The sequence below is a fragment of the Lampetra fluviatilis genome, chromosome 10 (assembly GCF_964198595.1).
Source record: "Lampetra fluviatilis chromosome 10, kcLamFluv1.1, whole genome shotgun sequence".
Classification (NCBI taxonomy): domain Eukaryota; kingdom Metazoa; phylum Chordata; class Hyperoartia; order Petromyzontiformes; family Petromyzontidae; genus Lampetra; species Lampetra fluviatilis.
Window position 1 is genome coordinate 15,553,314 of NC_136284.1, and position 18,572 is coordinate 15,571,885.

Here is an 18,572-nt window from a genome sequence, read left to right on the forward strand (position 1 = left end):
TTTGGAATAAAAATTTCCTCCACACGGAATACCAACGACTCACCACCACCACCACGTGTTTCACTGATAAAGAATATTTAACGTCCATTGATGATGTGCTACACTCAAGTAGAATTTCAAACGCCTTCAAAAACTTCGATTGCTCTGATATTCAGTGCAGTACGCATGGCCACTACAATGGTCAAATACTATTTACACGGTTAGTCATGAAAAAACACTACCTTATGGTTAAAAAATATATATATGTCAAAATATGGACAAAAGTTTCACGTGATGGAACTTCATCAGATCAGAGAAGTGGAACATAAAACATAATATTAAGTGGTTCCTTGAAAAGACTGATATTAAGGGAAAACACAGCAGGAGTATGAGTAGGCTTACGCTATTCGACATATTAGGAACGAATCCAACTTAGAAAAAAGGTTAGCAAAACTATTTAAATACAAGATAGTAGGGTATGATAACATGTCAGTATGGTGCATTCTGGGAGGCACACCAACTGTGTAAACAATTGATATTTGTGAAACGCACGTGGACTCCACTGTATAAATAAGCGTACCCCCTTGGGACACGACGGTAAATTACGGCCAGCCTCCGCTACTGTGCCACAGTCAACTCAGTGATCGATGTTTCATTCGACGTTCCCCTGGAGGCCACGTCAAGTTGGGTTAGAGTTTCACAGAGGACGCCCACGAGAGACATTCACGTTAAACACCGGTTGCTGTAAACTATTTCTACGCAACTCTATGGGTGGTGAGGGTGGACACTCTGGTGTCTGTGTAACAACGGGCGCTCTGCAGATGGTCCACTTGTCCCCAGACCACTTACTCATTCATGTGGTTCGTCGTGAGAGACGTGCCTATTTCGATGAATAAAAAAAACACTCTTTTGCAACTAAATACGTTTGATGAGCCAGACCTGCTTGAAGATTAACACACATTCCTCTTTTGATACTGTACTGGCAGTGGTGCAAAAGCACAAATAACAAAAGACTGGACACATTTGTCAATAATACTGCTATAGAAAGTAAAAATATATACATGTAAAATAGGCTATAAATAAGGGTCAATGCTCAAAATGTCGTGTATTATATAAAAAATGTGTTACCCGCTTGGTGTTGCAAACACGCATTGAGTGTCGTGTGAAAGCAGGAAGCTTGCGAGCGTCTGTGCACCACCTTTAGTCCTGGTGGCTTCACGGATCAGCTTTGTGAGCTCCCTCATCTCGGCGTCGGTCTGCGTGTAGTTGAGGTCTCGGGCCTCCACGCGCGGCGCCTGGAAGAGCGAGGGGTCCGTGCCCAGGTAGGAGCACTGCAGCTGCCCCTCGGCACTCAGGGTCACCAGGATCCCACGAAGGTCCCTGAGCCACACACACGCGGTCCACACATGCACACGCGGTCCACACACACGCACATGCGGTCCATACACACACACGGTCCACACACACACGCACACGAGGTCCACACATGCACACGAGGTCCACACACACACACACGAGGTCCACACACACACACACGCGGTCCACATGCACACACGGTTCGCGTGCACAGCATCAATACAACACACGCCATGACCACACACGGTCCACACGCACACCGTGCCGCATTGCACTACAGCCAACTCAAACACCTATGCCATTTGTTTCTCTGCAAGTTGCAACACATTTTTTTTTAATACCAAGAACATTACAAGAAAGTGAACATTTACAAATGTGTCCAGAATCTGTGCACATTTAAAATACAGAAAACAATATAATAATATCGTAAAGGAAGCATGATAGGACATGGTTTAGCTTGCGTAGTGTTTCTAACTTAATAGCTTGGTCTTCTATCACAGATGTTAATTTGTGATTAATATATTTTTTTATACGATGATGGTTTATGTTTAAATACGTGCTTGTCTACAAGTCAACTGTGCCAGAAAAAAAAGCATGTTATCTGCTACACCATCAATTCGACTGGCATTGCAACAATATGTGAAATATCTTGTGTAAACAGCTGTCACTGAGTAATTCATCAACTGGAGATGCATGCATTTGGATCTTATCATTTATGTAACAGTTTCTGAATGCTGGACCTGCAGGTTGCCCTTCCTGTTTTGATTCACTTTGCACAATAACAGGACACGGCTCTATGTACACACAACACACACCGCTGCAGGAATGTACCCACGTACAATGGGGTGACTGATTATCAGGGCTCCACGAAAAGGTTCAGACACACCGATCGACTTCCTTTAACAAGCACGTTCAGGTTTTGAGGTGGAAATGTAACCTCGTGAAAATGTGATGCAAGTATTTGAATTAAGAATTCATTTCACAGCCTACCCACAGCTATTAAGTTTTACTGGCATGTTCACACCTTTGCTATAATAAGCATCAGCATGGGCCAGCCCAGATACACCTAAAAGATAGATCTTTACCACGATATATAACGTGTGTTTCCATGTGCTAGCAATTCCTAGCACCCATAGAGGGGGTATCAAAGTCAAGGTCTGCTATTTACCTATAGTTATGTTTCTCAGTCAAACACAGAAAGACAAACACTTTGCTGTCCACAAAGTGTGTATATGAAGAGTAGTGACTTTAGATTTACATGAAAATATGAAGCAGAACTTTGCCTCAGAAGTTATTGGCCAATAAAGTGTGATTTTGTGACTGAAGTAGATATGTAATATATAGTCCAATCCTGACTGACCAAACTTCAATATTCTGGAATTTGAACTTGGCTGGACTTTGCCTGGAAAATAAAGAATTTTTTTTTTTGTTCAAGCCAAAGATCCTCTCCATGTGTAGACAATTCTAAACTCCCCCCAGCCCAACTCTCCTAGCACAGACCAACCCCATGCAGCCCTCACGGATAGGCTGGCGACCAACTACACAGGGTATAGTGTCGTGGTCTGATATACAGTAAGTCATGTACTGTGATTTCACGTTTAGTGACCTTTAAGTGGTCACTTTATTTTACTGAACCAAGGCGAGAACTCGAGAGACAAGGGATAAGTGTCATTTGCAAGAGCGACAGGCGTCACGAAATTACGAAAGCCAAACAAATAAACTAAATAACTTGATGAATAATAAATAAATTAGAGCAAAAGTAACTGTGTCCATTAAGGTGAGTTTAGATTCAACCATTTACTCTTATTCATGTATAATGTTAGGTAGGATTTATATATAGTTCTTGTATTTATTTAGAATTTTAGGTATGGTTTACAGGGTGTAATTGATTTAACTGTTTATTTTTAAACGTAATCAAATTTACCTGGAGATCCGGCTAAGTGGACAGGATCTCCCCGTATTACACAGCGTTTTCAAGTATTCTGAAATAAATATTTCAGTGTCAAATGTTTAAAGTATGCCAGCAATCAAAGGTTAAACCAATGGGTCAAGAAGCTGACATTGAAATGCACCGGCTGAGTTGCACTTTTCAAATAAAAGATAATAAACTGCCAAAGTAAATAGTTTTGACTTAAACATTTCAAGAAAATAAACTACCTCCACGAATTGTATTTTTTATTTTGCAGGGTTTCAAGAGATAAATCAAATTATCTCATTAAACGTAACTGGCTTGGTCAAAACTGTTGTACTGTGTTTGTGTTCGATCCACTTCACAATATGGGTTGAATACGATGATGAGCACGTGGAAATGTTGCGATGCATTTCCCACGTGTCTTTAAAGCATGTATAATATTACCACTGCCGGGATGTGTAACATTGAGATGTGGCTTCGGTAGCATAGTTTTCTTTCATCTTACTTGCACACTGGCACTGTGTACAATCCAGGTACAATCTCTGTAAACGTGAACAACGTTTTTATGGAGGAAGCAGGGACGCAAGCAGATGAAGGATAGACTCTGAAGGTTGAGCAGCTGTCATCTGGGCTATGTCCTGTTGTACGTTGATACTCACGTTTGAACACAAATATTCAAAACCTGGCCACTTAGCAGGAATAGAAAGATACTAAGATGATTTATTCTAGATTTGAAGATGATTTATGTTACCAGACTTTACCAAAGCGTTTCAACTGCAAGGCAATATGATAAATGGACATTTACATCGTGTATTGAAGGTATTATTTTGTAAACACAAGTGGGAATCCCACTTTTAACGCTACCGTCGTGTATAAGGTGGTTTATAAATAAAATTTGTATGATGATGATGATGGACAGTTGCATCGTAAGGCAAGGGATACGTTTCATTTGCTAGAGAGGTGGCAGTGGTGGCTTGAGGTGGCCTTCATCCAGCAGTGGAATGATGGTGGCTGATATGACAATGGGTAACAGAGACAGATGATGATAAGAGATGTGGCAGGGATGGATGATGCACTTGACATTGCATGATAATGATGATGAAGTTCCTGAAAATTCTTATTTGTTTTTTTAATGAGCGCCCTGCACACCAGGGACTTCTAAGACTGTGTTACACCCAATAAGGAACTTACATCACACTTCATCCCACACAACTGATAGGGCACCCCCAGTGGTAGCTATCCCAGTGTGGCACAAGGTGACTCAGCACCTGGCCTGCAGGCAGATATTATTCTGCCAATATTGCGCAATGATTGCTGTTTAATCAAAATGTTGTAATTTCCAGGTCAGTTTCTAACTTGGCAAATTTAGACCGTGACATGTACACAATGGCCTTCTCATCTGGAATGACGTTAGAGGGTTCTTTAACGTCCATTGCGAAGCAGACGGAACGTAGCATTTTTACGGTTAATACACCCACAGTAATAACCAGGTCGGCTTGGCGGATTTGAACCACGAATCTCTGCAACAAGCGGCAAGCGGGCTGCCGCTGGGTAACGTCACCGGCCCTGATTGCGACGCTTGCCGTCGCTTCTGCTTCCCCTGTGTACTGATGGAAAGGGCACTCACTGAAAGGTCGCGATGCGCACCGCAACAGGCACATGGGGCAGCTGGGCGGCCCAGCGTAGCCGGTTATCTTGGTACACGAGGAGCGATCTGCTGTGGGTTCCCACCACCGAATGCACAGTCCCCTCACTCACTATACAAACACACGCACAGAGAGCAAGCACCACCACACAGACGCTGTCTTCATCATGCCGTCGTAACAGCGACACCACACTAACACTGTTAGTGGCATCATCCACGTTTAGAGCAGCAACCCCCACAATGGCCAAAAACCACATTCAAAGGAATGGCCAACAATGCTTTTTTTAAAGTACAATCTCCTTCTTGCGTTTGCTATCAAAGGTCAATATCCAAATCACTCAACCACTTGATCCCCAATTCAATTTAATGAGCCTTTTCACTCCACCTTTTATCCATCGTAAGCAACAGTCTGCGACAATGTGGAGGGACGGCTGTCTGCTGAGCAGCTACGCAGTTGCACGTCACCGGACAAACTAAGACGGTACCACATCAGGATGCCAAGACACCCATAGCCACACAGCAGTCCCAAATCGAGAATACTGATCACATATAACTACTCTTTAAACATTTTAATGTTAAAATCTAATGGACATTTTTAAGAAATGCTGCTATACCTTAAGCTGTTCACACAAATCCACACACGTGATTCCTTTCAGACGCAGCTGAATAGGATTTAGTAGAACAATAAACCAAAGCAACACTGAGCACGTTGAATGGCAATGCATCTTTCGGTTAAGGATCTCTAAAGATATATCCTATACATCAAAATAAACTTACTTGTAGAAACATGCACTGACATGTGAGGCTTTCTGAATGTATGTTGCATGTTATTGTTAACGTCAAGCAGTGTGAGAATTTAAAACATAATCAAATAGCACAGCTGGTTTATTTTAACACACTGATGGGTACTGATAGCGTACTACACAGCTCTTTCTGCTTTCCAATGCCACCACGTATGCTCAACGCTCCACTCGTAGATTAAATTCGCAGACTCAACCTAACGTAAGACGTTAGCGCCATACCGCAACGCAGCCCAGAGCCACACGGCGTTACTCCAAACGTACGCGGCCACTCGTGGGACGAACGCCGTGCTCGTTCCACGCGCAGCACAACTGGCACATTCACAAAAAATAAAAGAGAAGCATCTGCGCGCTCACCAGAGGCGTAGGGAAGGATGCAACTGGGATTGTACTCCAGCTTCTTCATGAACCGCAGCTGTCGGCCGTTCTCCTTGAGGCAGTAAACGTTCCTCTCTCCCAGGACGAATATGGACGGCGGTGCTTGGGAGAAGGCGGCGACCTGCACGTCCAGGGCCTGCTCTCCGATGTTGAGCGACCAGTCCGCCTGGAGCACCGCTCGCGGGACGGGAAAAAAAACACGCGCCCTCCACCTGCTGACCCCAGGCAAAATCTACGCCAGGCCCGAGATTCGCAGCGACGTTGGAAACCTCCCTCGTTGATTTTCACGAAGCCGAATTCAGCCGATCGTTTAAGCCGAGGAGCAACGTTGCAAGCAGAGCTTCACTTATTCTGCCTCCCTGTCGACGATAACGGGAACGTATATGATCGTAAAGAGAGCGCAGATAGGTACAGGAGGTTTCCAGGGTGGGTGTCTGTACAGCTGAGGGGTAGAGTCATAGCAGATAGTCAAGTGTGTAGCAGGAAATGTGTCGGGGGAAATGTAATTTTCCTGATGCACACTTGGACACTCTCCCATCAAAATGCATCATGTAAACCAGTGACACTTTAATAACATCAATACGGTGACTTTGAATTTAATGTGCATTACAAGTGATGCACATTAATCATGCACCAATGTGCACTAAACAGGTCTATTGGAGTCATTTACAAATTAGTTCCATGACATCTTCCGGGGTAATTCTCAGACATGAGGTGGTGCACTGCTCACTAGGAGAGTTCCGAATAGATTCCCTTTGCTACATCACATTATGCCAAGAGCACAATTGAAATATGTTGGGGGGGGGCGGGGAGAATAAAAGCCGCATTCATAAATATGCACTCATCCACAGCCGCAATAAGATATCATTGCACCCTCGAGTGATTGATACTGTGACGAGCGAGATGTGGTCACACGGCTGTGCCTCTCACCACCAGCTTCTTGCCCGAGCTGAGCTTCTGCTGCTCCCACTCCTGCCGACTGTCTGCGTCTGTGGCGACAGCCAGAGCCTGGTACCTGCGTGGACAATGCGACAGGTTACGGGGACAACAACAACGATATGGAACATCCATTTCGTTTTCTCGAACAACGTTCACGACCAGCTCATTTCAGGCCTTTCACCTTGCCTTAGTCAGCTGTCTCGTGCGGTGATGGCAATAAATACTGTAGCTTTATAAACTACTAGCCTATAGCCCGTCCAAGGACGGGTGTATTGCAGTAAATCTGACACATTCAAGCGAAAAGCACACAGTAAAATCATGTTCAGTGCATCCATTGGTGTGCCATTTGTAAGGCCGGTAACACAGACTTTGTTTATTTCACGGTTATATCCCATGTTCATCATGGCGCCCTTTTCCCTCCTACGTCTCAATAGGGTTACAGAGTTCGCGTGGCATGAGGGTTCTGGCTTTTTAAAGAGGCTTAAGGTCTCAGTGAGGAGCCCCCCCCCATGTGGAGTGACGTCAACCGCTCACGATTATTAATGACAGCGTTACGGAGTGAGCGTGACATCAAGGCTCTGGCTTGATATATATTAATGATTTCTTTATTACCTTTACTTTCCATAAAGGTCAAAATGAAAGCTAATTTGCGTAAACAAATTTTCGTTTCCGCTCCACCTTCTTCATGCGGAGTGACGTCACCTGATCATGATTATTAATGACGGGGGGGGGGGTGTCCATGTGGAGGACCCCACCTGTTCATGATTATTAATGAAGGGGGCTGGTCTACGTGGAGTGACGTCACGTGCGTTACACACAGACATTCTTGGCTCATTATATTAGTGATTACACGTGAAATGAAGTAAAAAAAATGACAAAAATATAAAATAATAAGTGCCCATCTAGATTAAATTGCAATTACATTTGACTTCGTATCACATTTTACCAGGAGTGTCATTTTAAACTTGGGTCTCAATAAATATAGCATTGTAAAATCACACTGGTGAGGTTTTTTGAATTCCACGTTAACCAATGATTATTCAATCTGATAAGTGTACTGTATTTGTCCAACTATAAATCCTCATACCACGAGAATCAGCCAATACAATCTGTCATGTCAAACTCATGCAAACATCATAAAACACTGGAATTTGGTAATTTGTGAATAATTTCCATGTCAATCTACAGCTTGATTAAGGCCTCCCTACACCGCTACAACGTGTTGATCATAGATATTGTTTGACCATACTTCGTCTTGCTGGTCAGTAAGGGTTAATGCAATAAGATTGCCAAGATAGGTTCGATATCACTCACCGCTGATGCTCATCATGTGGAGGAATCTAACTCGGGTCACCAGGTTCCGAGAACAGCACGCTAACCACTGGACCAGCAGAACTCTGATTCGCATGTACAACTGAATTTAAGTGAAAATATTTTCCTCTCACTCAGAAAACTTTTGCTTGCAAAATTACATCTCGAGGTACTGGCCACACATCCCAAATAGAACCCTTCCTTGCAAGTAACCTTGATACTCAGCTGAGCCTTTCCTCTGTGAAATATTAATGAAAAATATATACTTGACACAATAATATAAATCAAAGTGGGCTCATAAAATCCATACACATTTCCTTATGGGAAAGTATTCACGAGGAACTAACAAGTATCTAAAATTAAATCTGTGATCTCAAATGTAACCCTACCTAAATGTTTGTTTTTAATGGGATTGTCTGACCTTGCATAGCAGTATACCTTCACAGAACGAGTATAGACACGAGCATACAAAACGTTTCCACGACTGCAAGAAAGGCTGGTCTGGTTGCCTATTTATCGAGAGTGGAAAGTAAATCAGCCAGCTGAAATACTGAAGCAGTCCTACTGCAAAAAACAGGTATTAAAGACAGGTGAGAGTCCCTCAGCAAAGTGTGCTCTCATCTGATGCAACAGCTCGCAGGCAGATGGGTACATAATGTTCACTGTAACATCATAGGAAGAAGAATACACCATAAAACATTACTATACACCGCACATAAACCGTGGCTATTGTAAAATCATGCCCCCAAGTAATAATCAATAGTCTGTATCCAAAACTTTATTCTGAATTCTTATAGTTTATAACAATATTATTGCATACGAATAAATCAATGAAATAGAGTGCATCTTTGCACATTACAGTTCCTAATAAATTACAAATAGCTATGTAATTCTTTGTTATATTACACTTCATTAACAGATTATTACCATTAGTATTTTACTGATGGATTAAATGATGAGTATACACCCACATAGACTTTACATTCTTGTGGAAAAGTGGCGATGCAGCAGAGTGCTCAAGACAGAAGTGGAAGGTTTTGAGTGAAAGGCCCAGTTGCAGGGTCGACTCGCTATCCTCCCGAGGGCAATGCAATGACAACCAGCCCAGTCACAGGAAGGTGGAATGTCCACCCATGCTTTTAATAAGTGGAAATAAATGCCCAAGGCTTGTTTGGGCGAGGAAACACTGTCTCCTTGATGGACGAAAATGTATTATTATTATTCAGTGAGAATTCTACAAATACAGACATACCTCATGGAAACAATACAATACATTCAAGATGAGCGCATACTCGACTGACTTGCAACACTGGGTGCAATCCACCAACGTTATTACAGACACTGTGCAATAGCTCTAAGCGTTTTTCCTTAATGTCATGCTTGCCATTCTCGTGCCACCTTTGGGAATATCATTTGACCTTGGTCTCCCATGCAAGAATGTAGTTGTATAAAGAAACAATGGCTTTCTTTCACAGTTATGGCAAGATCTTGTCGACCCAAAAGACTACTAAACGCAGAGTGAAATCCAAGAATGTCAAACAGTTTTAAAGAAGTGATTTTTCTTTACATAAATTTAACCTTCAATTTCACAACCATAATCGAAAGTAAGGTAATACAAACATTACAAAGAAGAAACAAGATACGCTAGACCTTTAAAAGCTGCCTTGCACAAGTGAATGCATGCCCCATTCGGCTGAAATGTACAAAAGGATGACACCACACCAGGTATGTTTCACATCAGGTATGTTTCACAGCAGGAAGCTACAGAATTATTTTATAAAAGGCCATTATTGCTCATGTTAAGGAAAATAAAACACCACAGCCAGTTGAATTCAATTATAGGAGGATTTGTCAATGAATCTTCACACGTACACAACAGATCACATAAATGTATTTTGCATCAAACAAATGCAACATGTGTTCCATGCACACCTTCCACATTAAACACACGGTATTAAACGTCAACATAAAAGGTGATGTTACAGAGAAAGTAACTATGTATCTTCGTTTAAGCTGTATTAATGATTCAGTAGTTGTTTAACAATGCTTGTTGGAATTAAATGAAATAGTGACTGCCAAACTTCGCTATGAGCCCAGTGACTTGAGTTGCATTCACAGCCACGGCTACTAACGTCAGATGCAAGTTATATCAGAACCAGTCCTTGGCTCCCTTTCCCCGCCCACGCTGAGCAGCAAGGTGAAGTACGGTGAAAACAACCCCCATTCCCAAGACAGCGTCGAGAATACAGCTGGGTGATTCTCATGATTCCTAGCGAGGGGTAGACTGAGACTACACGAGGCCCACCGCTCAGACCACCGTGAACACCACCAGGAACAGAGTAAACAAACGTTGGCAATCCCGAATATTTGTTTCCCTAGCGGAATGAATATTTGTTCCGCCAAACTCTGTAAGCAAATGCCCATCAGCTGTTCATTAGAACCTATTCACACTGCAATATAATAACCACAGCAGCTGGGTCCGGTGCCGGTTTGCATGTCATCCACATCCCAAGTGTTCTTTATACTGCACGAGGAAACTTGTTCACAATACATTTCCAAGCGTAAATGCAGCTTACCCGCCAACACAACGTACGTGTCTCTCAAGCTACTGACGTACACACGTACACGGAGACTGTTAGAATATCCACTGGGTAAACCTACCCTGCAGATGGCAGAACTCACTTTGTGACCAAACTCAAGCATTGCAGTCTCCTTGTGGTTTTTATAAAAGCTAACCTTTGACAACTTATTGTGTCACTCAACCATGTCATTCTATCTTTTTGTCACACATTTGTACCTTCATTGACTTCAATGCCGAACACATAATGCGTCAATTCATTCTCTCTTCGCGTTCCATGGGTGTCATGGAATATTTCCGTGACTGGGTGTGGTGCCACACGGCTGTAATAACGTGACTTGGAGCTCAGGTTGATGAACTGCACAGGGATGTTGAAGCAAGATGTACACAAGACACTGATCTGTTGGACAATGAGGTGCTTGCTAGAGGCAATAAAGCAGGCTTGTTTCTGGCCTATCTGTGCAGTGCTTGAGAATTCTCCCCTTACATGCATGTGTTTTCTGTCATTTCGGTTTCCACCCACGCCAGGAATTTTGCAAAAACAAAGAGACCAAACATCCTGAACAGGATCTTGCTGGAGAACCAATGATCCAGGTATGTATATTTGTAGGTATACATTTGTCGGTAAATCTTTCACCCGACTGCTACTACAGTTGACTCGATTATAAGTGGGCAGATTGCCCAGGCTGCGGAATAACCATGCTTGTGGAAGAAATACTTTTTTTTTTGAATTGCTGGTTTAATTATTAGCAGCTCCTCGCTCATGACAAACATGTTGCAAGTAAACTGCCTACATTAAAACAAAAGACACGTTCCACATCTTCGCCCGTATTCTGCAGTGAAAAACACTTTAGCCTAATTTGCACATGCTTTGCTGAATGTGTTATATCTGGGCCACCTCTCCTCCTAATTAGCCTGGCTAACCGAGAAAGGACTACGGCACTTTAGTCGGCGCTGTCCTTGCTCCCGTCACAGATTACAGAAAAACTGGTAAAGGAGCTACCCAATTGTGTTGGAAGCTTCATTTGAATATTCCCAGCATGCGATACCATCTAATGCAACAGACAGAAAATATTCCTTGCGAAATAAAAATTACAAATTAAACCCCAAATACATCTCAGAGCTGACCGTGGGGTGCCTCCGAATGTTCCGCAATCGTGACCTGGGCAAAGTGTGAGGGCTCTGATTTTGTGAACACAGACACTGATGGGCCCCATCATGGCTATGAACAATCATCATACTTACTGGGCTGATGTCATCCCAAAAGACTGTGCCATTAAATTATTTTGCATTAAATATATAGCCATATATATCAAGTGGTTCACTCTTGCACATATTTTTCTTTTGCTTGGAAACATTTTTGTTTTCATCTTTGATTATTTTATGTTATTTGTCTATTTATCCATTTTCTGAACGTACCATTGCACTGTACATCCATTGCATCTAAGCCTTTCCTCGAAAATGAGGTGTTTGTCTCAGTGGGTTTTTTCCTTGCTTATAAAGTTAAAGTAGTTGCAAGGAAGTAAAAATGTTCCGTGCAATCTCACCATAAGTGCCAAACGATAGCGCACGTCAATCTCATGCTCTCACTCACCAAAGAGCACAACTCTCAGCAGCATGACCTTCGACTGGCGTTGGACAGCCCGTGAGATGCACAACGTAGCGAGGATGCTTGCTCTCCACTAGGTCTTAACCGAGTGATTAACATGTAAAGGTCCCGAGTAAGGGTGCAGCCCTGCCACTGCTCTCTCGCGCCACTGCTAGCGGCAGGGTCTCCACGAGAGGGAGCTCTCAAGAGCCCCTCTAGGAGAGGGCGTCACTGGCCTACTCTTGCTTGCTGACCAGGCGTCTTGGAAGAGGTGGGAGTACCCACACTTTACCCCACCAAACACGTGACCTGCCAATGGACGAGCTATAGTGCACCTATTTAAACTGCTGGCTGGACAGAGGCAACTGTCACGTCGGAAGGTCGGACCGGCAAACTCTGGATTGCAAATCCAGAGTGCTGGCCATTTAAACTACAGCAGCATTCCTCTTTAAAACGTCCTGCTGTAAATATGCTTCAGTAAAGTCAGATCTGCAGCCAAGAGATTGCCCTGCCTATATCCATGATTAGAGACAACATTACTCACAACAGCTTTAATCGGTGCTTCTTCCACCGCTCCACTTCTCCAGAAGTGCAGCAATGGGCCTCTGAGATCCCTTACAGCTTCCCACATACCTGTGGTTTCCTGGCATTGCTAGTTTTCTAGACACACAGTTCCACCAGCCACAGGACAGCTTCTCCAATCTCACCCCAATCACAAAAGCATGACTACAGTGTTAGGAAAACGAGTGAAGATGGTGATCTCATAGCCACACAGCTCATACCCATACATCAATGTCAAGGGAACTGGGTTCCCCGCCAGCAAAGCATCTTTACAAACGGATCTTTCTAGGGCTGCTAAAAACCACTAGTCACATTCACTGCTGTATTCTTATGTTTTTTCGGGGGCTATTTTGCCTTGCATATCTATATTCATCATATATATTTTTTATAAACTACACAAGTTATTACTTTCAGGAAATGCAGAGTTTAACCAAAAATGATATTTTAAAACCCACACCAATCTTGATTTGTGAAATAGAACCTTGCACATGAGGATTCAATATAGCATCGATATTCAAAGCACCATGTTACTTAATTTATTTTCTTTACCCTGTAACGTCACACCACTACACACGTACTGCTAACCCCACGATCCTTAAATATCAATACATGTTCCGCGCAACTTCCTTCCAGAAAAAAACATAGATATGCAAGAGCTGTTCCATTACCGCATACTCTGCTTAAGAGCGCATGTCAACCTGCTCTGCAAGTCATGCGGATAAAAGGAGTTGGCTGGATACAAATATTTGTTTTTAAATCTCCAATAAATATTAGACCTTATGAGTGGGCATAATTCACTCATTGGTAGCCTAACAGGAGGAAGCAAGTGCTGCATACAACACTTCTTTGTATAGTAATTTTAATTTCAATTCCCTATAGAAATAGAAATGTGTGGTGACAGTGCAGGATGTCACTGTGCAATGCCGGCCCTAGAGAGGCACGGCGTGCGATGTATTGACATCGCGGGCACCACGTGGATGTGGGTGCAGTACAGGCCCTAGAGGGGCTCGGTGAGCGCTGACTGGCAGTGCTGGATGGCACCACGCTCTGCGTGCAGTGCCGGCCCCTACAGGATAGGGTGCGGGAGTGCCGACCATGGGAATGGAGTGACTGAGGGCCATGGCACTCTGGTTGACCCCAAAGGACACGTGACCGCTTAGGTCTACACAGGGGCCCCAGGTGGGGGCTAGGGGTGGTCACGTGTCAGGGTCGAGATGCTGCTCGAGGATTCTAGAAGGTGGGCGTGGCCAAGGGCGGAGCCAGCCCCGCCATAGAGGATAGAAGCCGGGTCCCCGAGAGGGACCGGCTGCTGTTGTTCATCCTGAAGAATCTACGTTCTACGTCCTACAGAGTCACCAACACGTGGACTGGGACCCAAGCTGTGGTCCGGTCCATGGTAGCTAGTTCCAGTGTAATTAGTGTAGTTAGCCTGGTGGTCCACCACCATATGTTGTTATCTTGTTAAGGGGCAGTTACCCCTTGTGTTGGTATTAATAAATGTGTTGCCTCCAAAGAGTACGTCTGCAACTCAGTTGAACTCACTACAAATATATTAAGTGACTTATGCACCACTGAGTCATTTAAAACTGCAGTTTGTGTGCCTTATTTGAGTAAAATTTAGTAAAACACGAAACAATATTTTCCAATCCCACAATGGAAACTTTATGGAGGTCACATAGTAGTCGTATCGTGCAGAGACGCTCATAACCCAATACATTCCCAGGATAAACGAGCACAACAGCTTCCTGCGGAGGCTGGCATGAGACAGGCACTCACACCGGACAGGGCGACAAACCTGTAGCTTTCCACGCAGCGCTGCGAGGACACGGTGATGAAGGAGTCTGTGCGCCGGTTGTAAGTGAGAGGGCCTGGGATCAGGAAACCCGGCAGGAATCGACCAAACACGAAGCTCTCCTGCTCGAAGAAGCTGAGCATGCCATCCATCGATTGGATGCAGATGAAATCACGCCCTAGAGAAAAACATTCAAACTCATATTAGAATTACTGTGTATTGTGAACGACTAATATGTGGAGAGTTAAAATTCAAAGTCACATTGCTACAGGGTCAAAACAGAGGGTGATCTGTTCTCAAAAGCTGGATTTGCTATTTACTCCAGATGAATATCACAAGGTTACAAAACTCTGCCCAGACAATGCCTTGTGAAAACCCCGTTCAGTGCTTGATCTTTGCTTTGTGAACAATGCACAATATAATATAGGAGTATAGATTAGTTAATTTATTTTGTAAATAGTTCTTTTTTGTTATGTCTTTATATCCCATGTATGCAATGAAGGAACAAAGTAAAGAGACTCATTTAGGTAATTCCATCAGCACCAACACAGTGGTGTCAACATTAGAAATTAATTCAGAATCCAACACCAAACAACGAAAGTGATGTTAGCATCTCTCAATGTGTCTCTTCCAAGATGATTATTCATCCAGTTTTGAAAAGTATAATTTAAAACAAACAGTATTTACAACTTTATACATTGTCCTGATTTAAGTGGAAAAAACTTTCAAAAGCTTTGACAATACATGGCTGCATGAAGAGCTCCCCACACCATGCCTGTCATGCAGGCCTGACGATACTTCACCATGCTAGCCAGTGTGAACTGGTGAAGGGGGATCCAGGACTCGTTAAAATGTCGCTCACCGCTAATGTTAGCCATGGCCGGGGATCAAACTCAGGTCAATAGGTTCAGAGTGCAATGTGCTAACAACTCGTCCCGATTTCAAACAGACTCTGAAAGAGTCCCATGGCAAGCTTCAGCCATGCTTTATTTGGTATCGTCAAGCAAGTTAAACATGAGGCTTAAGATCTCATTACAAAGATAACGAGCCCTCCGATAAAGCGGCGTGCCACAACGCCAGCGAGGCCACCATGAGGGTCTCGGCCAAATAATCACCACGTCAGAGGGAGGGCTCAAGAGCCGTTCGACCACCATAGGGGAGACGTAAACACGAGGTCGACTTAGATGCAATCATATGCACCGACAACCGCAGTTACTCTTGATGCTTAGTTACCTTTCACCTCGCCAAAGGGTCCACAAGTCATGTTACAAGCTGTTCTCTGCAGGTTGTGTTCGTACATGAGTCTCAGCTGGTACTGATTACCATGTTCCACGGTACCAGAGGCACCTGCAGGCAAACACAAACATTAGGCGAGGGTGACAATTTTCAATGTGAACATTATCACTTTACCAATGTGTCATCTCTTCCTGTAAACCACTTTTCATTTAAACAAAACACCAGCTATCATTCTGTATTTACGGATGGTTGGCAACTTTGACTGATGAGCGTGACAGGACGTTTAAGTCATTAAAAAACACTCAACTGTCCAGATTCACTAATGACATTATCACTATATCAGCAACTGCAATTAAAAACAACACAAGGATCAAGTAACAGCATGAGAACAGATGAATGATTAACAAAACACAAGGCAGCAGCCAGCTCAGGACATTTCATGCAGCACTAAGAATTTCCATGTTGCCAAAATGTCCCAGTGTCCTGTGCACATATGCTTGTTACTGATCCATGAATGCGCTGAATACACTGTGTATTTGCATGCACAATGTAAGATTTTTCATTCATAAGCAAATGAGTTATATTTTTCCCCCGTTTTGAAAAATACTTCACATGTGGAGACTTTTAAATGGATATCTCTTGATCGATATTTGTGTAAACAACTTTATTTCATTGTTGATGCTAAACATATAGTATAGGCCCTTGTAATTCTGGAGCATATGGAGATAGAGATAAGCAAATATACGTAAAAGTCACCAGCAGTTTAAGTACTCCCAATAGGAGGAAGTAAGGAGTAAAGGGCCCTAGTGCTAAGGGATTTACAAATTGGTCTGTGAGAAAGAGCTTGAAAGAACGTTATAAATGTAGAGCTACCCACTACCTGCCAAGGCAGTGCATGACGGCATGTAGTTGCTGTTGCCGTGTGTTTTACCCCAGGACTGGTTGGTCTACTGGTTGCTTAAAAAAAGGGGTAATCTGTATTTTTCAAAATCACACGTAGGATTACGTTCAATCCTACATGGCGATTTTTCAGATCTGATGTTTCACGGAGAACTTTTAAGAAAGTACTCTGAAGATATAAAATTCCCATGCCTTGATAAATAAGTTGGCAGAACAAAACAAGAGACTTATGTAGCCCAGATATGATACATTTGATGGCTATGTTTTATTATAACTCTCCAGGTTAAACTTGTTATGACTATGGAAAGTGTTTTTTAGAGAAATGTTTTCATGTCACGCTTGTAAGTGGTTGTCCCGTGCCAATGACACAGAGCTGTGGCTCCATTTATCACGATTTCAAACAAAAACCTTCAAACCGTAGCAGCTTGTCTTCATATACCCTCACAGAGGCTAAAGTAAATACAGCCGATATGATGGGGGATATTTTGCACACTTTAAACGTGCAATTCTAATTTCAACGGCATCACAAAATTCAAATAAAACGTACAAACCTATTGCTACTGCACTTATTTTACATTTTTTATAGACCTATAATGCCAATTTAAGCTCTATGTAATTCTAAAGTACTGTGACTGCTCCAAATTAGAACTGTTATCCTGTATATGTAGTATGCTGAAGTGCCCAACATTAAGTTGTAACGTAATTAAAAATACAACTTTTCTCATTTATATCCCATCACGAATGGCATCACTCAAAACTTATCGAAAATTGCACGTTCCACAGTTTTCAAATCCACTTTAAAATAAATATCACCAGTATAGCGGCAGTTTAAAACAGTTACAACAAACGTCTGGCACTGTTAACATTGGCAGGGCACGCTTACAAGTTATAAGCACTTGGCATCTGATCACAAAGATAATGTTTGTAAGTGCACGCATTATGCTACCTGTGACGGTGTAAACGGCAAGCTTCCTAGGGTGCAGGATGGCCAGGTGAAGCAGCTCCGAGCCTCTGTCAGCACAGGGAACAATCGTACAACAACAACACAGGCAAAGGCCCCATTGAATTGAAGAATGTCTACGGTACTTTTGACTAATACACACAGCATGGGCCGTTGTGAATGGCAAAACAGCCATATTATTACGCACACAGTTTCTGGCATTTGAATGACTAATTTATTGACAATTGAACAGCCAAGTGGTGATTGTATTCATCCTATTTAATGCAGGAATGCATCAGAGGCTCAAGATTGATGTCCAGAAGAGTCCAGCTTGGCATGCATGGTCAATTCCTTATTGAGTTATTGTATGTGGGAGGAAACTAGAGCCCCTGAAAAATAGAAGGGGTCACTTAACAATCTGCAAAGATAGTTTAGCAAAGCACCTGCTGTAATGCTTGAACTTGTGGGTATCTCTAATGGTGTCACCACCACTGCCGGTCAGTGTGGAGTATCAGTATACTGTGGATGTTCACCACAAGGTTATATAATGTCTATGATAACATTTCGATGTTACGTTATGAGAGTGTAACATTGCTGATCTTACTGTTGTACTCTTATTGAATTGCTAGTCTATATCACCAATTAAAATATATGACT

General features: G+C 42.9%; 1 protein-coding gene across 3 annotated transcripts in view; it reads right to left on the reverse strand.

Moving 5' to 3' along the window:
- Window positions 1–18,572, reverse strand: part of BBS9 (Bardet-Biedl syndrome 9) — a 51,114-nt gene that overhangs the window by 25,863 nt on the left and 6,679 nt on the right. For all 3 annotated transcript variants that reach the window (XM_078860646.1, XM_078860645.1, XM_078860643.1), the window contains 7 exons: window positions 17,922–17,986; window positions 16,073–16,186; window positions 14,843–15,017; window positions 7,001–7,085; window positions 6,050–6,236; window positions 4,875–5,004; window positions 1,178–1,359 (listed from right to left, as the gene is read on the reverse strand). In XM_078860646.1, the coding sequence (XP_078716772.1) occupies window positions 1,178–1,359; window positions 4,875–5,004; window positions 6,050–6,236; window positions 7,001–7,085; window positions 14,843–15,017; window positions 16,073–16,186; window positions 17,922–17,986 (938 nt within the window). The remainder of the gene's footprint in view (window positions 1–1,177; window positions 1,360–4,874; window positions 5,005–6,049; window positions 6,237–7,000; window positions 7,086–14,842; window positions 15,018–16,072; window positions 16,187–17,921; window positions 17,987–18,572) is intronic.